The 25,489-nt window shown below is 33.3% G+C and overlaps 1 protein-coding gene across 1 annotated transcript; it reads right to left on the minus strand.

Annotated features, from left to right (window-relative positions):
• Positions 1-969: 969 nt before the first annotated feature.
• On the minus strand, positions 970-8,007 carry LOC130651187 (tripartite motif-containing protein 5-like). The gene is made up of 7 exons (XM_057456059.1): positions 7,975-8,007; positions 7,243-7,309; positions 6,211-6,535; positions 4,764-5,671; positions 4,024-4,108; positions 3,287-3,551; positions 970-1,293 (listed from the first exon to the last, which is right to left on the minus strand). Exons 1-7 carry the CDS (start codon positions 8,005-8,007, stop codon positions 1,276-1,278), a joined length of 1,701 nt encoding a protein of 566 aa, XP_057312042.1. The 3' UTR covers positions 970-1,275.
• Between the last annotated feature and the right edge of the window lie 17,482 nt (positions 8,008-25,489).

Consider the following 25,489-nt stretch of genomic DNA (forward strand, 5'->3'; position numbering starts at 1 on the left):
CATTCAACAAGACGGCGATAAAATCTTTAATGAAGATAAAAATAAACTAAGATTCAGAAAATCGAAGGCCACTGTTATACGTTCTTCAAAATGTTTGACACGAAGGATGTGGGAGTCTGCAAATTTATTTCAACAATGTCGTAAAGAATGCTTCAAGTGACGAAACAAATCAATTTCATATAAAAGAGCTTGAAAAGATGTCTAGGAATTTGTACATCTTTTTCAAAATATCTTAATTGGTTTTTAAGAATTTGGACTAAGAAGTTCCATTAATTTGTATGACATCATGCACTCGCTCTGGGTGTTGTACTTACAGTTTTGACGTTCATAGTGCTTTGAACATTCTATATAAATTTTAATATTTAGTTACTATAATTATGAACTAATTACTTATTAATTTGAATTACCCTCTTATTTCTTTTTAATTAAAGCTTACCTCCCGCGAAAAAAACAAGTTGGGCTCATATAAATGATCTTTGAAATTTTAAAAAAAAAATCTTTATTGGTTCTCCAGATATGTATCCTAAAGTTGCGCTAATTATGCGAACTTTGACGTCATGAACTAATAAACCTTTAGATGGGCAGCAAACACATTCGCTTCACGCACAGTCCAAAACATATATATTTATTATACTCTTCATTATAATATGTCAAGATTATAGTTATGTTACAGTAAGTATCCTGCCTATGTCTTTAAGTTGAACTTGTGCAATTTTGCGCCCATCTTACGCCCAATCGCACGACATACTTCGCCGTCAGAATGGAAAGAAATTTATTTATAAAACCTTTGCAATTTACTGTTGTTTAATATGTTGTGCAAAACACTTTTTTTCCAATCTTTATTTGCACTTTCTTTTCTAATAGAGAATCTGAATGTCTCAAATGTCAAGGAAATTAATTAAAACCAACGAGAATAATTTTTCTAACAAATTCCTATTTTTAAATTTAGTGAGATAAACGTAACCAATGTCATAGGAATCAGTTTTAATATAAAATGTTTCGTATATTTACACTTTACTATAAGAGATATGCACCATGAAGATACAACGATGCACTATATAAGGATTTCCAATGCCTATATTTTTAATATCTACAATACCATCTGTGTCACGTTGGTTTCTTTTTGTCGAAGATGGTCATTGATACAATCTTTTAATACTTCCAATACATCATCATCACAAATAATTGTTTTGCTTGAAATTTGAAAATTCTAGTACAGTCGCTAAATTTAATGATGATCCATCCATAAAATACTGACAACGGAATTTACCATTTTCATGGTGACTTTAGATCCTAAAGAGTAATCAAGTAATGGTCCTTAAGAATTACATTGTCACAAAAGATTATTCGGGAAAAGAAATAACACAATATTTCGAAAATTACAAGTTAATTCCTAAGTTATCCAAGGAAATTTTTTGGATCGTTTAACGTCTATGTGTTTACAATTAAGTAAAAATTTACACACACAGAAAAAAAAATGAAAAAAGAGAAAAGAATTATAGTATATCAGCCGTGGTAATACACTTCAATGAGCTTTCATTATTACATAATGACAGGTTTAAGTAACGAACTGTTAAGCTAGAAAAAGTTTTAACTGAAATACGAAGTTATTCACGCAGAGAGCAATGGATCTTATATTAACGTTGTGCACTGTTTTTAAGATAATTAATATTTCGTGAAGGAAAAGAAGTTTATTGCCTCTATGAAATATGAATTAAAAGACCTTTTGTAATAACAGAATGGCAAAACGATGAATATGCTACGTTAGGTGAAATTTGTAAAACTCAATTTAGAGCCATTTTCGAAAAACCGTTATCGACGCATGAAATCGCTGCCCATATTTTTTTTGTGTGAAGTTGAATTTTGGTGCGCAGCTTTGGTGCTATATAATCTACTGTTTTCGCAAGGTAAAAACAACCGTACTTTTTCAATAAAAGAGATCATTTTTACTCAGTCGACTATCTATTTTTTAGATTATTATATCCATCGGTCGCTAAGCAGGAACGGGTTTTTAAGGTAGTGACTAGTTTGTATCGGCGAAAGTAAAACAGTGGAGAAAGTTTACGTGCGCAGGTTGTTATTGAATTGAAATATTAGCAACGGAAAAGTTGCCTTGCAGTCACAGCGGTGTGCCATTGTACTACTGTGCGAGCATTTCTATCTTTCCCCGTTAATCATGCAGAAAATAGCAGAGAATTCTTGGCACTGAAGAAAACGATTGCGGGTAGGCTTAGATCTAACTTCCTCAAATAATGAAGAGGCAAGAAAAGCATCAGTTACAAGCAAACATGTCATGAGGTGGCTTGCTTAGAAATCTTCTGAAATAGTTGCTTAATTGTTATGGAACTTTGTATATTTTCCCAAATTTTGACTTCCCAGTTAAAATCGTTGCGGATTATTAATCTACAAGACATTGCTTAACCCTATTTGGTCCCTGAGAGTGTTTTTAATAGCTCCTTAATGCTATGTTTCAGGGCTACGATACATACTATGTTTCATTATTTATCTATTAGACACATTCATGCCGAATTTAGGTCTCATACCTTTCAGAGGCTCTGATATTGACTAATACTTGAAACAACCCTAAACATCTCCACGAAACCTTTATAATGGGGAAAATATAATAACTCCTGTTACGATTACTCTTAGAATTTAAAACTGAAAACACAACTTTGTTTCATGAAGAGGATTTACTTTGCATGTGTGGTACACGTGATTAGCTTTGAGAAACTTCAAACAGAATGCGCAAATTCGGTCTAGAACTAAAGTAATTGAATTTTAAGCAGATAGCAGTATTTTGAACAAATTTCAAGCTTTTGATGACGTCACGGATAAATGTGCTAAGTTTGATTTGGACAAGACTATGAAAAGTTATTAAGACGGGCGGATTCGGCCTCAATAGTTTTTCCCACTTTTTCCCACTTTAATTCAACATAAACAATATATCGTATTTTGAGGTATTTTCCTAGTACTTATCCTTTCTTAGGTTAAAAAGCAGGAAGGTATGTTACGGTCAATTATTACTACTAACATAAAAATATGACGAAAAATTAGTTAGAATGTTTTTAACGCTCTTTAGATAAGTAACAGTATTTTCATTAATTTTAAAATGACTAAAGACGTCACACAAAGAGGTTGAAGCCAGCTCTAACTGATATACCTCTTTTGCCCCTTACAACAACTGTGATAAACGATAATATATATGTATGTACTATATATACTATATATACGATATAATATATTTTCAGCAAAACAAATAAATACTATACTTATATTGCACACTTACTTTTATGCATGGCTCTCCTAGGGGCCAGTCACGCTTGCAATGATGTAGCAGTTCGTTTAACGAATTGCATTCCTGCATTTTTGAAAGGACGAACTTTCTTTTTATACTAAAATGGGACACAAAGTCCCCTTTCAACATGGATAATACGTACAATTGACCGTTGGATGGATTTTCACTTTTGCGAATTAAGAAAGCCCCAGATTTGTTTTCGGGATGTTTAAGATAGCGAATACTTTCTTCCCGAGTGATACAACCAAAATACCATCTGAATAAGAAAAAAGTAGCGTAGTAAGGTAAATACAAAGAATGACAATAGATAATTATGAATTGCATTCAGCCTGTTACCACAATATGCTGCAATTAAATAAACTTGAAGGATTCTTCGGGATATATTAAGAAAAAAAGAAAATAGAAAAATGAAATAGAACATATGCGATTAGATTCTTATTTTCACTACCCGCCTCTTTCTCGCCTTTTTTCTATTTATTGCCATCTCTATTTATACTTATATTTATATTTTTCCGATTCTATTTTTTATTTTTTATTTACCTTTAATGTGACATATAGGTTGACATATATGGTTTTATTAAAACTAGAGTACATCAGAAAGACTTTCCAATAAAATTTCAACGTTTTCCACTAGTGCAACCACTGAGAATGGATTTCAAATGCTCTTTTAATGTTTATTGTTTTGGTCATGTATACACAACGTTTGTGGAAAAAAATGAATAACTTACCGTTCATTTTCTAAAGTCCTTACAGTCGTGGCAGCAGTCGTATCACAAGGATGGTAACCCTTTTCTGTGTTGAGAGGGATCTCGTCTAAAAGTGAGATAAATAACGATAACGCTCAATGCAAAGAAACATAGCGGAAGCCTTAACAGCTCATCAGAATAAATCTCCTAAATCGTCAAAAGGAAATGGTCTTTACAGTATACTAATCAGTGTCAAGGTCTACACAGTAAACATTACGGCCACACTAATTCCGAAAACATTCTTATATTGACTGGTAATTGACTGGCATCACCAGAATATTTGGAATGAATTTTCTTTTTCTATTGCACATCTGTGTAAAAAATTTCGGATTAACTTTTTCTTAATTAATTTTACTAAACTTAACTAGACCACAAGTGTAGCCAGTCCGACAAAACGTGCTTATGTTCTTTATCAATCCAGCATTTTCACATTTAAAATTTTCAAATCGATATGTGTTTTGGGAGTGCGTATAGATGCTAAAGTATTTTGCATATTCATAATCCGCTGAACATTTTTTTGTGCAAATATAACTCCTATAACTCCATAAAATTTTAACTGAACGTCTAATAAATTTTACGAGGAATAAGCTATACAGTGCATCAATGTAATGTTGAAGTCGCCTTAAAAATGAAATACATTCTACTGAAGGTGGAGTGTATTTCAAAACGCTCAAAGTTGGATTCTAAATTGACAAAGTAAAAGCAGCAGCAAGAAAAGGTACCTTGTAAACTTTCCATAATACGCAATAAATCAATTGCTAGTCGTGAGAAGTCGAAACATTTTTCAGATCCTTCAATCAGATTTTTACAAGGAGACGATGCGCCCGAAATGACAGTAGGTGACTTAACTTCATCAATGGAAATTTTTAATTTCCCTAGTGGGTTTCTTGATAACTTCTCCATATTTAGTTGTTGGAGGTGTGAATTAAATGTTGCAATACTGGGCGGTAAGGAAGAAAGATTTCGTAGTTTTCTTTCAACTTCCACCTTTTCAGCAATCAGTTCGAAATTGGACTTTAATTTAAAAGCCTTTATTTCATCTGTAAATTCTTTCATTTTAGTCCTATCTATGCAGCCAACACGCATTATCTCGGCTTTGAATTTTTCTGATTTTTCATCAAAATCCTTCAACATATTCTTTTCTTCTTCATTTAAAATGCTAAGATATCTTTCTATGCATTTCAGTTTTCTCATTTCCAGTTCTTGAACAAATACCTTTCTCTCACATTCGAGCTTCATCAAAGTTTTATGATATATTTCTGATAATTTTTCTAATTCAACTATTGTATCTTCAAATGTTTGAAAATGCTTGTTTAATTCAATGCCATATTCAGTTATGCTTTTGGTGTTGTGACCTTTGTGTTCCCTGTGGACGCAATACACACACACAAACTGACTATCACATTCGATGCACACTTGCTTAGCCAGGGAGTTATGTTGACTGCATAAGGGATGAATTTCTTGTAACTTTTCGTTAAAACTAACAGTAACGAATGATTTGTTTTCACAAGAATGTATTTTTTGGCATTTCTCACAGATCTTCGCAGCACAAATTCTGCAGAAGTAACGAACAGGCTGTTTGCAATTCTCAGTTTGTCTGCATAGGGCATTGCCTTTTCCATTTTCTTCTCTAGAAAATAATTTAGCGCATACACAAATGTAACCTAAGTATGACTCTCTTTTCTCTCATTACTAAAACAATTTGTCGTCTATTGTTGTTATATATTAGAAAAAATAACATTTGGTGCAAGGGATGGGTTTTAAAGGGAAGGGGGAATAATTTTCTTATTTTGAAAAAAACATTCTTAAAAAAATTTATTGCGTGGGCTAAGTTCACTTCTGCATCCCCCTGATCTCACGGCACTGGACTTAATTTACTTAAATATCACGGCATTATATGTTTCCGAACCAATTAAAAGGTTAGAAGAGTGGACAAAAAGCTAGTCTTACAACTGCTTAAAATGTGTAGAGTTTATCAGATAACAAATAAAAAACCAAAGTATAAAACTGGAAATGTTAACGAGGATGTTTGAACAATAAAACTTTATTGTGTCCAAAAAATCAACATGGCGACTGCTGTTTTTTTATGATGGTAATAAGCTGACAAAATAGTGTAGAAACATCCAAATTTATTTAAAAAAAAAAACAATTTGCAAAAATAATACTTACACATTATTTAAAATGTCAGCAAGACAATAAGAAGTAGGTAAGTATGATGTCGTTTCGTGTTCATTTATTATTGTTTTGTTTGAACATCTAAGTGGGCAATTTAGTTCAGCACTTCCATCTTCATTAAATGACAAAATGTCGTCTAAACAGCCGTGACAGTACGTGTGTCCACAGTTAAGATGTTTAGGCGTATTGTAAGTATCTAAGCAAATCTTGCATTCCAGCATCAGACTGATCCTGTCTGGCGACAACGCCATTTCAGTTATTCGGTTAAGCAAGTATCCTTTAAAATATTTCGCAGTGAGAAGCTTACCAGAGATCAACACTCAGAATATATGATACGTAATGATTCTATCAGCAATTATTTATGTCCTAAATAACAAAAATGTTAAGGCAAAAATTAGGGGATAATCGTTTCAATTATTGGCCATCATAGCTACGATACGATGCATTTTGATGTTTATTTTTCTTTAACCAAGTTAATTATTACTTCACCAAATAATTTTTTGGCACCTCTGCACTGTTTACAGGTGCCCGGAAATATGATCTAATCTTTTTATTTCAGTTTCATTGTTTTTTTTAACATTTTTTTTCTTTATTGAACACTGCTCATTCAAATATTCTACGATATTAAAATCAAGAGAATTTCTGACTTGACGAAAAACTCTTTGACGAGCATTGATCTCTTTTTAGTTAATTAAAAGAGAGAAAAAAAAGTATCGAAACAAAAAAGGTAAAATAAATAAATCGCCAACATGTAGTCACGTGGTGTTAATTTTTGAAATGTATCTTTGACAGTGCATCCAATTCATAATTGCATTCAGAAGCATCAAGATGGCGCCCTCTTTACGTCATAGACTATGAAGACTAAACTTTATTTTTTCTTACACATAAAACAATTTTAAATGAGACAGAAAAGTCGTAATCTATCACCTTAGGTATCTATCTAAAATATCTACAAAAAGTAAACAAAGAATAATAACTAAAAAGGGAAAACCTTTATATTTTTGTGTTTAAAGTTGAAGCTCATACCAAGTAAAGTGATGAATTTGTTTGTTAGCTTTCTTGATCTGCTCACAAATAAAATTCTACCATACACCTAAAAAGACCATACGAGACAGTGAACATTTATGTTTTAAAACATAACAATTGACAAAGAAATGTTGAAGGTGTTGTTGCTTCAAATAACAATGATCTAGAATTTCAGCCATTTAGAATTGATATTTTGCAGACAAAAACTGTATTACTTCCTTAGTTTGTGTTTATCTTTAAAAACATGCATTTTTACTGTATATACTTAAAAAAATGCTGCTATATTTTATCAAAGATATTTAAAATTGAAAGTTGCATTTATTGGCGTTTGTCACAAGATATTTTTAAGCAGCCTTGTTTCATGGAAAATAATTCTTAAACTTGTCGATACAAGATCATGAAGTGTTTACGTAATCATTATTGTATTAACAGGAATAAATCAACCATAAATAGGGAAAACCAAAATCTTCATAGTTCTCAAAGTTGTAGGTTGTGAAAAAACGTACTGGTTGAGGTGTTGTGGATTTTTTTTAATTGTATGATCAATGATCTCTGAAAATCTTTGTAAAAATGTCATGGGGGGAGTATTTTTGTTTGTTTCAGAGTATTTTCACTGCAACCCATATAAATGCCTTGACATATATTTTCAACAATCATTGTGCGTTCCATTTTCTGATAATTGGGTTTATAGTAAGTTTCTTAGCAAAATTTGCATTTCAGCATAGCACTCGCCATGTTCAGTGTGTGATGAAGTGACAAAGCCATTTCACGTTTTTAGTGTTTATCAGGTGTTCCATACATTAGAACTTATTACATCGAGGTTTAAGTTAGGCAGCAACACGTACAATATATGCACGGTGGACCATATGTGACATTTTTAGCAACAAATGTAAATTTGTTTTTTTCAAAAAAAAATTACATTTTTTCGAGGTCTATATATTCGCCGTTTGTTTGTTATTTTGACGCTGATCTAAACATTTTATGAAAATTCTGACCATTTCTCTATCAACTGTCACACCCAAATTGCGCGATTTTAAATGCATAGATCAATAGCCAACGCAATTCTTCAAACCGTGTCAGAAGTCCCTAACATTCTCTATCAGGATATTCATAGGTGTTTTATTCTGTAGACGAAATAGAGATTCTTGTCGTAAAAGACGACGTAACTGTCGCAGACTTAGTGTGATTCCATGATAGTTCCCTAGAAAGTAAAGAATTTCTCTATCAGACAAGCCCGCGAGAAAGTAATCTCTATAATAATAGCCGTATTTTGTCTGTTCAAAAGGGTTACCAATCTTCCTTGGATCTTTCCGCGAATATTTAGAAACCAGGGGATTGTTAAATTAGAAATCTTATGATTTATCAAAATAAATTACAGAAATTAATTTATTTCCTTACATAATTTAATTAATCTAATTAATAAACCTCCAATTTAAAAAACAAATTAAGTAATTAAAATGAATTCATTATTTAAATGCGCCATTTTTAATAATAATTTACCCCCGTGACCTTAATCGCCGATTTCGCCCAGGAGCCACAGAAAACAAATAGGATGGTTTTACCGACAGTTTAACTGACTTTGTTTTGACCGCTCGCACGTGTATACCAATCAAAACGCCTAATTCTTTGAAAAACCAATCAAGACTAGACATGCCAACGAAGAAACATGATGGCCATTTTAGTTTTTAAAAAGTAATGGTGGTCAGTGTTGTTTCTAAGTCTGTTTCACCTTTCTGTCTTCTATAAGCTTTTTAGCTACGTGCATATCTTAAACGCACCAGTTTTAGGATATTTGGCTAGGAAGGAACATTTTGAAGGCTAGCTAGCTAATAGCCTTACTTTTTACTAATTTTGTTTGGTATAAGTTTTTCTCCAACCCAACATTTATTTTTATGTCGAGGATATAGCCATTTAGCTATCTCATATATTTATCTAAAAAGTGAGAGTATAAAAATTCAGTTTGGCTATCAATATCGCAATATTCTTAGCAATAAATCTTATGCTAAATGCAGTTTAGCTAGGTAGCTACATCTTTAATTATTTTCCTTAAAAAATTTTTTGCAAATAAAATGGCTGAGCAATTGCTTTAGCTGGAGGGGTAACGACAGGCTGTTTCCTGTGTTGTCATTTAAACCGAAGTTGTGATAAAGTTTTTTTGGAGAAGGGTACTGTTCACATCTGTTTAACTGTACTAAGCGGTCAGCTCAGTGTTAACAATAGCCTCTTTTTGGAAAAGGCTGTTACGGCTATGCGGATCAGCCCACAGTGCCAATTAATTTTTAAACTTTCTTGGGAATCACGCCTGTACGAATGTCCAACAATGTTTACCTGGACTAACCGCTTAGCCCTGTGCAAGAAGCGAAGGACTTTTTCTTGTGTTTTCATTTAAATAGAGTCTGCAAGAAAGTTTTTTTCAAAGGGTATTATCCCTGTGTAACACCGTTTAACTGTACTAAGCGCTCAGTCCGGTGTCACGATTAATTTTTTAATTTTTACAAAAACTTATTCCGCAAAATAAAATAATATTGACCGATTGTTTTCCCTATGACAGAGTCACAACGGTTGTAAACTGTGTTTTTATCTCAGCCTTTGTTGCGGGAAAGTTATTTTTTGAAAAATATGTTGCAGTCGCAACACTATAATGGTGTGCGCGCTTCACTTGATTTACGACATACTGCATACCTGTACTAAAGCGCTCCACCTGACTGTGTCGCACAGTTTGCAGTTCTTTTTAAGCGCTCCTTTGGGCGTTCAACAACAGTTACTTGTGGCTCATCCCGGCGATTCGACGCCGGGTTTCCCGGCTATCTCCTTAATAATACCCGTATTTTGTCTGTCTCTGCGCGGACCCCCCGCTGAGTTAGAAAATCGTGCTACGGAAACACAAATATCAAATGCGATATATTTTTATCCACTTTGTTGCCACGGGTAAATTTAAAGGGCGGGCGAACCCGTGGATTTTTTCACGGGCAACGACTAGTGTTTTATAATTTCCTTGGTGTACATCGTGATCAATAAGAATGGAAAAACCATATCCTAATAACAAAAGTTAGTTTTGTTTCAAGTAGACAAAGTATTGCATGCACTTCTCATAAAGAGAATTGTAAATGGGAAAAGCAAATCGTAGATACCTTTTGTCCTGTTGATACATGAAAACACTAATTTCTTAAGAACCGTTCTGCATCGTTCCATTAAAGCAAAAGGTTATTCGCATGACCGGCATGGACATTTCTATCGCCACCATGCACAATCAATCAACCAATACACCCCTGTTGCCGAGTTGTTTCGGTCCGAGATTCTCGTTACTTAATTACTTAGTGGTGAATATGTCGCAAATATCACATCCAGTCGAGACATCCGCGACTTATTCATTACTTATTTCTTAGGTAGCGAATATATCGCGAATATGTCAACTTCGAGATAATGTGAAATCATTTTTTTTTTGTTTTTTACCAGAGTTGTCCGTAAAAATGTCACATATGGGCCACCGTACATATGCCACGCTCTGATGCTTATTTTATCATTTTTTTGCCTTAAAATTGTAAATTAAATGCAAGTTTTTCTGTTTATCCATAAGTTATTTATTTATTTATAGCATAGATCACTTACAAAGCGATTTTAAGTATTCAATGTTTACAAGATATTTTATATAGTAGAACTTCTGTGCACCGAGAATTCAGTAAGACAGCAATGCGTACAACAAATGCCACGCTAAAATTAGTAGGGTGATGACACGCCAATATATGGCTTCAAACGACATTATTTTGTACTTTAGTAACATGTTTTCCAGTCAGCGGTAAGGTTTTTCGACATCGTTGCTGTGAGATATTGTGTATTTTTCGCATGTAGTGCTGCTGTTGCTATACAAAAGTTTATTAACGATATAGAAAACAGAAGGTATCGAATTAGATGGTAGGAGTACTTTCCGGTTACCGTGCTAGATGTGATCCAAAAAACAACAACTCCCATATCAGGTATCTTTCCTGTAAAGGCTTGAGCACTACTTGTTAGTCACCGGTCACGCACAAGTAACACAAGTGACTCGCCATTTTTCAAGCTGTTGCTCTAATTTAACACGTTAAAAATTGTCTATATCCCCATCGCCCTTAAGATAAAAAATATATAGAATATTCCTTTATAGAATTATTTTGGATTTAAAATCAAATACCAAGTTTTAGTACAGCCAAAATCTGTAATCACTTCGACACAAGTACAAACATTTTGACTTTTCTAAACACTGATGATCATCTAATTCGCGCTTTTTTAATTTTTTGTTCACAAAAATTATCCATAACAAAAAATGTTTCGTATTTAAGAAAATGATCACAAGGAACAAGAAATAGATAAGATAGGGTTTAACAAAATAAATAGATAAAGTAAAACTCGTCCTGGGTTTCACAACCTATTGCCAGTTAAAAGTTAATAAAATAGCTATTATGCAATGAAGAAACCTTAACTATTTTGACAATGTGTACTGAGGATTATCAACCGTGATCAGCGTATCAGTCTGCAAACATCTAATATTATAACTTATCCATAATACAATTAATGCTTGTGAGACATCTCAATTTTTGTGTTAATAACTTTTGTTATAGCTAAAAATAAATTTACAACTGAAAAATAATTTCACTCTACATTCTGTATGTAAAAGTTATAAAAAAAATCTTTAAAAATTACCAAAACCTTCTAACATCATGTGTTTACAGTTAATGTTTATGCAAACCAAGAATGTTTTTGTTAACGTACCTAGTTATACACAAAGATCATTTCAGACGTTGCGGTTAAATTGTGGTCATTAATTAAATTGATTATTTTCACTATACCATCCATAGTTTTCACTTCATTTTGTATATTTAAAAACCTGTTTAGACCACTGTCTGTTTTGATGTCTCTTGTGTATCGAAGAAAAGCGATTATTAGAGTGATTAAGCCTCCTGTTGTATATCAGGCCTATGTTAGACCCACATTGATTTGGTGATCTGGTGTGAACATAATATTTTAAAGGGGGTGTCTGACGTCGTGATATCCACATAATGGGCAATATGTAATGAAATCATTTTATATGATTAGTAGTTCCTATATCCTTTTTAGAGCATGTGATTGTCAACTTATCACATTAACATTCATAGTAACATAATCTCAAATCACATGGTTGCGCAGAAAAAAGTCCTTTTGAAAAGCAACATTTAATAACTTTTGTTATATCTAAAAAAATAAATATCTGCCTAAAAACGTTCTTACCCTACATTCTGTAAATAAAGGTCAACAAATTGTTTTACAACCAAGTAAAAAGATTTCAATAGCCATCCTTAAACCAATTGGACTAGATCCTATTATTGTACAACTATGACCTTTGGCAACGGTTCAGTTATTGTACTCTTTATGTACAAAAAACATAACGTACGAAAAACCGAAGGAAGTGGAAAATTACAGCTGCTAATGGCTGTTAGCTTTGTGGTAAAGCGTTCGTTTCCAGTGCGGGAGGTCTTAGGTTCAAACTCCAGCTGAGTCATGCCAGAGACTATAAAAGTGTGAATCTGTCCTTTCTACTTAGCGCTCAGCATGGGAATAGAAATAAATATAATTATTCTACTACATTTAACAGTAACACAGAAGAAGAAAAGGGTGAAAAGTGAAAGCTAGAAAGAGAATAGCGGAAAAGTTGGACTCTCCACACAGGACTCGTTAATCAGGACCCACTGTTTGGGACCCACTAGTCGGGACTTTAATATCTATGACATGTAAAATATAGGCTGCACAATTTATTTTTTGCATTGTTACCAAGAAATGCCGTCTGAATTCGAATCAAACTGCATATAAACAATCTAATTCAGCGGGAAGGTAAATTAACGGACACTAAATGGTATTTTAAAATTATCGACCATATTTAAATTGTTTTGTGCAGAGAATTATTGAAAAAACAACGGTGTTTGTTGTTGTTTGGCGAAGAAAATGATGTTTAACCGATATTTCAAGCCATGTCCTCCACAGTTCACCCTAGCATTGATAGATGTATACTCTACATCATTTCTTGATCAGCTTAGATTTCTTTTAATTTTATTCTTTGCAAATTTTTGGTATTTATAAAGAGCTTTCTCTCCAAATCGGCGAGTTAACTCAGGTCCCAAGTCCTGCTTTTATCATATGACGCTTGAAGTTGAAATCATCACAACCATATTCGAAATTGGTTATTTTTGCCTTTTGAAACTGTCCCTATTAACAATAAAATTAAAAGGAACTGCTACGAAGAGCTAACAATGAAAACATCGTGTCAAATGTTGCCCCGGGCTTTAAAAAGATAGCCTTTAAAAAATGCTTGTCTATAAAGTTTATTTTTTCTTTTACAGCTTCCTCTAATGGAGTTGATATATATTTATCACTGGATGGTACAGACTCTCCTCGTTGTGAAAGCAAAACAACAATGTGTCAGGCACTGTTATGCAATTAACATGACCATTGTAGATGATGTCGTTGTGCATCTAGATGGAGGCAAGCAACAACAACCATACTCCTACAATCAAACAGCGCCAATTCCATTTAACGGAAAATTGGTCTTGTTAATTTTGGATGATATACCCATTCGTCATAAGTCAGTTGTCAGTGGAAAATTTTTCACATTTCCTAATGTACCATTGTTTATCAGTGTTGAGAATATTGACTTCCAAGACATTTTTTTTATTCAATACAATGGAAATTCGGATATTTCAAAGAATAAAAGCAGCATATTTACATCAACCAAAGATTTGATGAATTTCAAATAAGGGTTAATATTACAAAGAAAATCCTTAACCTGTTTAATTGCACATTTAAGTTTGGCGAATATTTCGTTGAAACATCTCTCATTTCAGCTTCCAACGTTCCATTAGACATTACTGTAAATGTTAGCAATGTTAATGTCTTAAATGGACAAGTATTTTTTATTTACTTAGATACAGTCAGTCAAGTTAATTTAACTATTAAGCATAGTTGGTTGGAATGTAAAGTCAGCTGTATCGGTATTTATGTGCAAAACGCAACTGTGACTTTGAAAAACATTACATTTTTAGGAAAATCATTTCGCGAAGATATTTATCTATTGCATTTTTTTTGGTGCAGAATCAATAAAAATGGATGTTGTTTCTTTTCCAAAGTATCGTTTAAATTATCGCGTAGAATCAAAAACAATTAAACTGAATTGGTGTACCAATTTCACCTTATCTGATGTGCACTCTGATTTAAATGCAGTAAACATTATCGCAAATTATGTCCAAAATATACATTTAAAAAATTGTCATTTTAACGGACTTCAAAAAAAAGATTTGCATTTCATTAGTATTCTGCAGCAACTTACAATTCATGACTGTACATTTACAAAACCGGAAACCCAATCAATTTACGTGATAGCCACAAGCAATGTTCAAATCCATAATACTACAATACAGAATTGTGATTCAAATCCCTTGCAACTTGAAAACATACAGAAAGTTGACATTTCCAATTCTTTTTTTAAACGCTGTCCAAGGGGACTGACATTGATGAATATAGCAGATACAAACCTCGACGGATGTCATTTCATTGAAAATAAGGAACTTAATTATGACTGTGGTGCTATTAACGGTATAGGCAGTGGAATGCAAATTCGCAACTGCAGATTTACTAAAAACAAAGCAAGAAAAGGTGGTACAATATCAGCTACTTTTACAAAGAACATAAATATAATATCTTCAATCTTCCATGAAAATACTTCTCTGTCAGCAGGGACGTTTTATTTTAGTGGGGATACCGCTGTATCGGTTTCATTTACCGACACAAGTATTACATCTCCAATTGAAAATGTACTTTCTTATTCAACAGTAATGGAGAGCATTGGTGTATTGACAAAATTGTTTAATTTTGTCAACATTACAATCGAGAAAGCCGTAATTCCAATCGATTGTTTTTTAGAAGATGGAGTAAATCCCCCTGGTCCAAATTTTCGTTACACGTGTGCAGTTGGTAGCAATTTACTACCATTAAAATATTTCATGATATTTGGTTGTGAAAATTGTCCTCCGGGATCATACAGTTTGGATCGAGGATTTGTTGTTACTAATTACGAAAAAACAATCGTCCATACCGCTAAATGCAAAAACTGTCCTTTTGGTGGAATTTGCGAGAAAGGCAATATTAAAAGCCGTGGAAGGTTCTGGGGTTACCATAGCGGAACTGATGTTAAGTTTATACCATGTCCTGGAGGTTATTTCTGCGATTCTCTCAATCTATGTCATAAAATCGGTATGTGTGGGAATTGTAGAAAGAATTACTACGTTGATTATTTCTTCAATCAGTACCTTCACCAAAGCTAATGTAAACATTTAAAAGCGTTTTGGTCAGTTTTTTTTATTTACGCCTTAACCTACTTTGTAGTGTTTGCATATATCGATGATGTAATTACAAAAATTAAGAGATTATGTAGCAGTAGAAATCATCAATCATATGCACGAAGGCAATCTTTGACTGAAACTTTGCTCCCAGAATCCTCATCTACCACGGCTAAAGAACATAGTAACGAGGAATATAAAGAGGAAGGAAGTTCTTCCTCTGCAGTAGGTTACCTTAAAATCCTTATTAACTTCTACCAACTTAATATGCTGATCCGTGTTGCTCTACCAAACCAAAGTCATGGTTATACGACCTCCATTCGAGTAGTAAAGCAACTTTTCGAGACATACTTTACCTTGGAAGTTTTTGCTAGTAATTTAACAAAAACGTTTTGTCTGATGAAGGAGGGAGGAGTTGTCTCGAAACTATTCATAAAAATGTTCTAATTGTCGCTGCACCATTTCTCATCGCACTGTTCTTCATGCTATGACGACAACAGCCAATGGAAAGTAAAAAAAGTTTTATGTGTCGCTGTAAGCATGTTTTGTTACAGGTGGCTTTATTTGGGTTCACAAATATATCCCTGTTCGAACTCACTATGCTCAATTGTATTGATATCAACGGAACACATCGTTTGTACGTGAATGGCAACATTCTTTGTTACACCAGTTGGCAATATGTTGTGTGGTTATTGTTGTTTCTGTGGGTAATACCGTTCGCACCAGGACTGTATTACGGCACTAAGTTACTAAGATCGAACAAGATTGGGGTGAACTTATTCTTAGGAGGTTTGCTATGCCCACCACTAACGTTGTTTCAGTACCTATATTATTATTATTACAATCTCCACCACTCGACTCAGTCCACAAATGATGAAGTCAATGATGATGTCGATTATGGTAACAACTGCAATGATGATAAGACTAAGATTCTCTCCATATTGCAAGATTCGTTTAAGTTAAAAAAAGGTGAAGCAGTACTATGGAATCCGGTGATTATAGTCCGTCGATTGATCATTACAGCTCTCGTAACATACCTGATCAATCCCATCGCACGTCTTTTTTGTGTGTTTCCCTTTATGCTGGTGTTCTTATTCCACCATCGAAATACATTGCCTTATCGATCACAAGTGCTCAATCGTTTGGAAACGGTCTGTTTCTTTGCCTTGTGCATCTTGGTTTCGGGTAATTCGTTCAGGGCATTTGTTTTCGTTTATGGTGTACCATTGCAGTATCCTATTAACATCATCGATCAAGCGTTTAATTGGTTCGAATATGTGATGCTGAGCCTTCCGCTTATTATTTTGGTGTTTTACATTATAATTAAAATAACTTATAAGATTATAACTTTTATACGACGTAAATTTTAATTGCACATTGTCGTGAAGTACGATAAAAATTCGCTGGGACATTTACCAATGACACACAAGAAATAACCTACTAAAGTCCGCGAGGGGGAGAAGGGTATGTCTTCCTTGCATTCTTTTTTGTTAAGTTTAAAAACCTTTCCCTAATGACCCCGAAACTTTTGGCAGCTAAGTTTTTATTATTTCGAAATGAAAGAGCTTTTCTGGATAATTTCAAAGAGTTGTTATGTCTTTTTTGATATATATTAGTGTGTTCTTATATTTAAATATTAGAATTGTTAGATCTTACGTTTTAAATAGTTTGAATAGTTTACATCTATATATGCACGAATACACTTTTCATTGATTTTGGTTTTTGACTGTTTGGCGCTCTATGAAATTACTTCGCCAAGTAACGATGTGCCAACTTAACTGTGTGTCATTTTAAAAGGCATGTCAAAACTTTTTCTTGCTTTTTTGTCTATTTAGGTCCTGTATAAGTTGTTAGAGTAATGCTTAATAGTGAGCATATCATTCAAAGTATCAAAATTATACATAATTTGAGTATTAAACAGAAATTGATTGAGGTTAGATCATATAATTAATTGACCAAGCTTGCAAATCTTTCTGCATTTTTCTCCATTTCTATTTACAACCACAAATAGAATATATCCCTCTGACTATTTTTTACGATATTCGAAAATAGTATGTTTTATAGGATATGTTATACTGTCATTCTCATCTATTGATATTATTCAAAACAAAAGTTGTGCTTTTGCAAATGAAAGAGAAAAGCAGTGACAAATTTATTCAAACATTTAATTTTCATGTGACAGCCGTTATTTTTAGAGAATCGTATCTATATTATGATAACCGCATACGTCTGTCTGTCACGCAAAATGGTACCGCAAGTAGCGAAGCGCATGCAGTGCGGTATAGAAAGGACAGGTAAACCCGTGGATTTTTCCACGTGCCAGTGACATATAATTGACCAAAAGAGAGTCACTGTGGTAGCATATTTCGTGCTGATCTCACTTTCAGAGACTAGCATTTGCTTTATGTGCAACAGTCCAAATTATAAATTACTATTATTATTGAAGGTTGATCATATTTTGAACATAACAGTTTTGTACACAATGTTCCAGGAGATCCTTTTCTCATCATCGGGCATGATTATGGGAGAAGGATCTCCCATCCTGAATACTGGACAAAAAGAACGAAATAGTATCTTAATAATAAAATACAAGTTTTGTTATTTTTACAAAAAACACGAGATAATTTCACAAAATTGCTTTGTATACAGAACAGCGGTGTATGTTAAAAACTTTGCATATGAATTCAGTTTTCAAAGTATGCTAATTTATGTTTCATGTAGAAAAAATGTTATTGTGTTTTTATACCATACGCATGATTGAGCAAGTTATCATTTTCGACAGGATAGTTAGTTCTTTCTTGTAAATGAATTGTTCCTAAACGAAAAAATATTCTACTACAAATCTCATCATGAATGATGAATTGCCTTTGGAGCATCGAAATTATATAAAAAAAAATAGAAGTCTATAAAGCCTGTGCAAATATTCACTAAGACAAAAAATAGGTGACGTTGACCTAATTTTGATCGCAAACCCAATTTGGTCGCCAGTCCCTGGTTACCCACACGGGAGATGACGTCAGTTATTTCCACCCGTTTTTAAGTTATTTTACCCTAAAATTATAAGTGCATTGTAATGGCTTCATTAATTGGCGTCTTGACATTTAATTTGTCGTTTAGTATTTGAGAGATGCATTTTTCGGCGACTTCAAAGAAAAACACACACATCTACTATGCTTGTCACAAATACAGCGTATTATTATATACCAGTCCATAAGGCCCATGGAAACATACACTTAGGCAGAAGAACAATAAAAAGATCCGTCAGTTGAATTTTGGACGTAAACAAATTTTTGATTGAAAAGTATCTCTTTTGGCTGTCACAGACACACGGAGACACCTAGCGTATTAGTACAAGGAATATAAGAATGATAAATGTTACTCTTAAGCATTTTGAACTTACGGAAGTAAAAGATCTTCCGCACCAATGCAGCGGTCTGGTACCGGCTACAAAACTCTACGCCGGTTGTCTTGGTTAAGTATAGTTGAAAACTAAATAGTTACGTAGATTTGGACGCAGTTCACTCACTGCTAAGTATCTTACACAGGCTAGCATGGGAATCTCTCAATAAAGTTTTACGACCTTACACCATTAGTTACATAACATGTTTGAAATTAATATTCGAAGAGGCTTTAGCCGGTGTTTCCAAAATAACAACAAAACAATATGGATAACAATGCGGAAGTTATTGGATACTTTAGGCTGTGACTTCTAAATCAAACAGAACAAGAAGCCCTGGGGGCTCTAAGAATTTCCGCTCGCTACCAAAATATTTGATGACAACCTGCTAATTTGTTGTGTTATCATGTCAAACATTCGAAGAGGTTTGGTGCATGAAGCTCTGAAGATAAAGCACACCATTATATCTTACAACAAACGCAAAAAAAACGAAACGTGTCATAATAAACTCACATTTTAAAAGAAATTGCTAACAAAAAATACAGCCTATTATTTATGGTTGAAAGTCTCGCGATTGAAACGTTTATGGTCTTAAGCGGCATTTAGTTGACAAAAAATCAAAATGTTGATGTGACCATCATTTTCAGCATACTTTTTTTAATAACTGTGCCAATGTTTGTCGAAAATAAAGTAGTTTTAATTTTTGGACAAATTTTGGCCTAAAATGGCATTTAGGTGACAAAAATCAAAATTTTGATGTCACCATTATGTTCAGCATACTTTATTTGTTTACTGTGCCAAATTTTGTTGAAAATAAAGTAGTTTTAATTTTTGGACCAATTTTGGCCTAAAATGACATTTAAGGTGGCAAAAAAACAAAATTTTGATGTCACCATCATGTTCAGCATACGTTAACTGTGTCAAATTTTGTTGAAAATAAAGTAGTTTTAATTTTTGGACCAATTTTGGCCTAAAATGACATTTAGGTGACAAAAATCAAAATTATGATGTCACCATTATGTTCAGCATACTTTTTTGTTAACTGTGCCAAATTTCGTCAAAAACAAATACCAATTTTGGCCTGAAACGTCATTTAGATGACTTCCCAGTACTTAGGGAGCTTGGGTACGAAGTCTAAATCTGTGACGTTGCAATTGACCATTTGGGACAGGGTTAGTTAGTTAGTCAGATATCTATCCTCCTCTCAGAGGAACAGGAAATCCCAGGGTCGATTTTTTCTCAAAAAATGCTCTGAAAGAAAAAACGACGGTTTTAAAGAATTTCCTACGCCTTCGGGCGCGGAAATTCAAAAAATTAATGTAATAACATCAGCGTAGTCACCAGGGGGAGGCTCAGGTCCTCCCAAACTATTTTTTTTAAAAAAAGTGATTAATAAATCAATAAATAAATGTCAATAAAGATTAAACATTTTCGCAAATTTCAATCAATAGATCACTTTACGATGATTTAAGTCCACAAAGTTTAACCTCCGTAAAAGTTGTGAGAAAAAGGTCTAATCTGTGATATTTTGGGGGTTTTCTATTATCATGTTAGGAGGAAATTAATATGGAAAGGATTGCGGAGATGTTGCCAAGGCAAAAGCATAGCACGGCAAAGAGAAGCCACGGTAAAGGCAGGCATTAAAAAGAAAAGATCAAGGCAAGGCATTGGTTGGTCCCATCTTCTTATTGTTTTAAGAACACAAAGTAGATAGCTGGCCGGCTAAAGAACTGTGTGAAGATATTATATATTAAAATCATCTCCTCGTTGTTCTCACAAGTGTAAACAAATTAAAACGGACGAGTGTAATAAACAAAATGTCAATTGACAATTTCGCGAGAATTAATTTTGCGAAAATGACAAAAAATGGCGAAATTCGCGATATTAATTCTCTTAAGGTAGCTGTAAATTTAATGAAATGATCATATGATATCGAACAAAATAATATCGCAGGATCATTGTAGTCACATTAGCGCCGCATAAAGTTTATTTCAACATACCAGTACATAAAAAAAGACGTTATAATGTAAATAGCTCTAGAGACAATACAAAATCTTCCTTGAAAAACATAGTAAAGGATTCAGATTACATGTTATTAATGCGATAAAATAAAAGTAGACTTAGAAAACTATCGAGCTCAAATTGTTTACTAACTGCAATACTGGCAAACTTTTAATGATTTTTCCCACTCTGCAAACTTGTCATCAGTAACAACTATGAAGAATCCTATAAAGATCGAACAGTCACTTGTTCCTGTTGTACAAAGGTTTATTTGGAAGTTAAATGTCCTTATTCTGTAATTTTTTTGGTACCTGAAGACTCCAAATTCTCCTCCCCTTCCTTAACCAAAGTTGATGGGGAAATTATGTTCAAGGAAAAAGTACTTCACTCGATTTCCAATTGAAAATGGGTGTTGCAGGTTGGCAACAATATTATTTTTTAACCGGACATCGCATCGATACATTGTGAACAAACTGGTTTTTAATGAGGGGGATAGGAATGACTTAACATCTACATTCAGTGAATTTTATGATCAGTAATTAACCTCGTTTTACAGCACATAACTTGGCCGAAAAGAAAAAAAACAATAACGAGTATGTTTATAGCCACACATGTACAAATTATATTATTTTTGGCAAATGGCAATTGCTGACACTCCTGTGGTCTAACGGTATGATACCTATGAAGAAATTTCATAGGAGATCCAGGTTCAAATCCTGGCAGGAGTTTTGGAAATTTAATTGTAGAAAACAATCCAAGTGAAATTTATTTTCTTTTTGGCGATTTTCCTCGCGTTGTTTTTTACAATTTCTTTGTTAAAGTATCCAAAAATGAGGAAAGTAAGCCTTGTTAATATTTTTTAACAATTAGCCCTTTTATTAAGTGTCCAAAATTATTGGTCTCTGTCTTCTCTTCTTCTTTTTGCTGATCAAAGAGGAGTGCTTTAACATTGCAAACTGGTGCACAGATTCGAACAATATCAGCATGGTGCAGCTTGCGATTCGCAATAAACTCACTCTTATTAGTATAAATATTGGTGCAAAAAGTATTAAGGTCACATAAACATCACATTTTCGCTGCAAAAAACCGTTATTTATAGCAAAAAACTTGTTTAAACAGTATCTCGGATTATTTTTTCATTTAAAAACGCAAAAGCAGCTTAAGATATTTAAGGTCGCAAAAACACCAATTTTTCACATTTTGTTGTTAAAACTTGCGTACATGACAAAACAACGTAAAAAACATTATTTGCAGCAAAAAAATCTATCTTAGCTGTATCTCTGAATATTTTTTCATTTAAGAACGCAAAAGCACCTTATGATATTTAATCTCGCAAAAACATCAATTTTTCATATTTTTGTTGTTAAAACTTGCGTACATGACAAAACAACATAAAAAACATTATTTGCAGCAAAAAAAACGATTTTACCTGCATCTCGGATTATTTTTTCATTTAACGACGCAAAAGCACCAATAGTTTACATTTTTGTTGTGAAACTTGTGCTCATCACAAAAATAACTTAAAAACCATTAATTTGCAACAAAAAGCGGTATTTTGAAATCTTAGAATTACTTTGGTGATTTAAGCTCGCAAAAGCACATTAAAATATTACAGCTCGCTAAAACACCAATAATTTACATTTTTTAAGGTAAAAAATGCCCCTCACAAAAAATAACATAGAAAATGATGATTTAAGGTCGCAAAAGCACATTAAAATATTTAAGCTCGCAAAAACACTTAATTATCACAGTTTTGTTGCGAAAACTTGCAAGCGTCACAAAACAACATTATTTGTAGTAAAAGCGGTACTTTGCAATCTTGGAATTAATTTTGTGATTTGAAGACGCAAAAGGACATAAAAATATTTAAGGTCGCATAAACACCAATATTTTACATTTTTGTTACATTTTTTTTTTTATTTACATTTTTTTACATAAAACTTGCCCTCATCACAAAAACAACATAAAACGCCATTATTCACAGCGAAAGCGATATTAATAACAATTTAGAGTTAAGGTCCTAAAAAAGTCTACTAGAGAGTAGCTGTCGATAATTTTTTTATTCCCATTTTCAACAATTCAATATCTGGGAAGGTTGCAAAACTCTGTTTCAGTTTTGTTAACTCGATAGATATATTTTCATCGACTTCTACGTGAGTTTTTAGCCTTGATGTGTAGTGAAATCAACTTCAGTAACTGAGGAAGATGAAACTGTTGTATACGGTAGTACTTGGCTGGTTACATACTGTATACTCGTATTAGAAATTTAAACCTATTCCATGTCTGCAATGTCAAAGGAGCAAAATGTGAAAAGGAGCAGCCTTGACAGTAAAAATCGTGGAGGGCTTCGGAAAGTTAACCGAAGGGCACATGGCATTTTCCATGTTTGCGAGACAGAGTTTTTGAATTGCACCCGACATTTTCAATATAAAACAGATAGCCTGTTGATGTTGAATAATATTGCCAAGTGTGTTCAAAGTGACTTCAATTATTTTTGCAATTCTGCTGCTATAAAACAGTTAGAAAATTTGATGAACATTTGAGTATGTGCCTCAGTGGGTTACCGTATCCTTAATCATATAATAATGAGTATGCTACACTCCTGCCAGGACTTGAACCTGGATCTCTTACGGAAATAAATTTCCAGAAGAATCTTAACATTAGACCACAGGAGTTTGTCCAGTTATTTATAAAAAAATGAAAACCGAAGATCCTCAACTCCAATTGCATTAGTCAACATATATAGAGGTAGTCGTTAAGTTAACATTGGCTTTTCGAGAATTTTCACTTATGCTTGTCAAAACTTATCGTGGTTAAAAAAAAACAACTTTAATTTAGATGTGAAAAAAAAAAAAAAATGATAATACTTTTCACAAGATTCCTATACGTAATGAATTCTCGGTTGATCAGCTGGTTACAAAGCTTCAATCATTTGACAGAGGATTGTAAAGTTAACATAGGCCTCAGTTTGTTTCTAGTTATTCTACATAAAATGGATTTAAGGAATTAGCAAAATTGAAATGTGAGATATGGTTTCTTATCCTATACAAAATAATAAAATATAACAAAATAAATAAATAGCCGAAATGTTACCCACGCTACACCAGTTGTCTGATTTGGCGATACCCCCAACACTAGAGACTTGCATTCCTGAATAAAAGATGTACTTGATGTCATTAGTTCACCGGTACTCCTGAAGAGGACATCATCATTTACCACAGTTGTGTCAGTTTTGTCATCTGTAAAGCTTTACTCCAAACTAGGGTAAAAAAAACATATATATCTTGTTTCACTGGAATATACATTTGGTGTTTATAAGTTACAGGTTTATGGGCAACGTCAAATTGAGCATGTATTCTGAAAATTTTTTCCAATATTGCAACTGCTCGCCAAAATATAGGGAAAATTTGAAATGATGAAACTCCACTTGTAGCAAATATTGCAGAGGAATATGATAATGGATTTATAACACTTCACTAGAAATATTAGCACATGGGTAGATCAACTTTTTCGAACGTAGCGTATAGTTCAAATCAATATCTCTAAGTTCAACAAAACCAATCAATTCTAAGTATTTTTATCCCACAGCAAATCATCTTGTATTTCCATTTCGTCGACGCCACAAATTTTTCAAGATCACTAAATTCTTTTGTTTTTTGAGTTAGTTCATCAATAAGCTGGTCATTAAATCCTCTCTGAGGACGTATATAATTTTTAGAATCGCTCAAAGTTCTTTGAGATGGTAATACCAATACACCTGAGCTTTTTTCATTTAATTCCATTTATTCATAGACAGAAGGAGACCTTGCGTGTAATCCGAAACATTGGCATGTAAATTTGCATTTACATCACGGTCACAATTTTTATAATCGACTTTATATTGATCTTTTAAACTTTCACTCACAGTTACACCAGCTTTCAAGATCTCCTGTAACTTTATATTTTTCTGTTTCAAAGTTTTATTTTCAATTTCTTTGTCCACGGTGATTTTAACGATATTGGCGCATTAATTTTCGCAGGTATTTTTAATAATAAACAGAAGTTGCAGTTTTTAAACAGTAAGCACACTCATCTCCCTCAGGAGCATATTTAGACTTCGGCCAATTCGGCACTTGCCTAAGTACAATTTGCCAATGCGAAAATCCTGTGTATCTAAAACTACTGATTGGTCTAAAAGCAACGCATAATTTTATTATAGGCGTTTAATAACGTTCCTTTGCGCCCAGGGTCCAAGCTATTAATTTTATCTCCACTCAATAGTGCTCGCCGAGGGCTTGGCTCTCCTTTGATTGTGCTTTGTCGATTACATCATCCCAAATCTTATACAAGTGGGTTAGTGCTGATGGTTCTCCAATGTTTAACGTTGTGGTTATTGTCCTTGGAACTCTTAAGGCTAATGAATCATTTTCCTAAAATCATGCTAACCACGAGATTACTTCCACTAATTGATATGACGTAGATTTACCAAGTTATGTCTATTTTGTTTGCATGGAAATGCCTTAGTAAAAGT

The sequence above is a fragment of the Hydractinia symbiolongicarpus genome, chromosome 1, assembly GCF_029227915.1.
Source record: "Hydractinia symbiolongicarpus strain clone_291-10 chromosome 1, HSymV2.1, whole genome shotgun sequence".
NCBI classification, from domain to species: domain Eukaryota; kingdom Metazoa; phylum Cnidaria; class Hydrozoa; order Anthoathecata; family Hydractiniidae; genus Hydractinia; species Hydractinia symbiolongicarpus.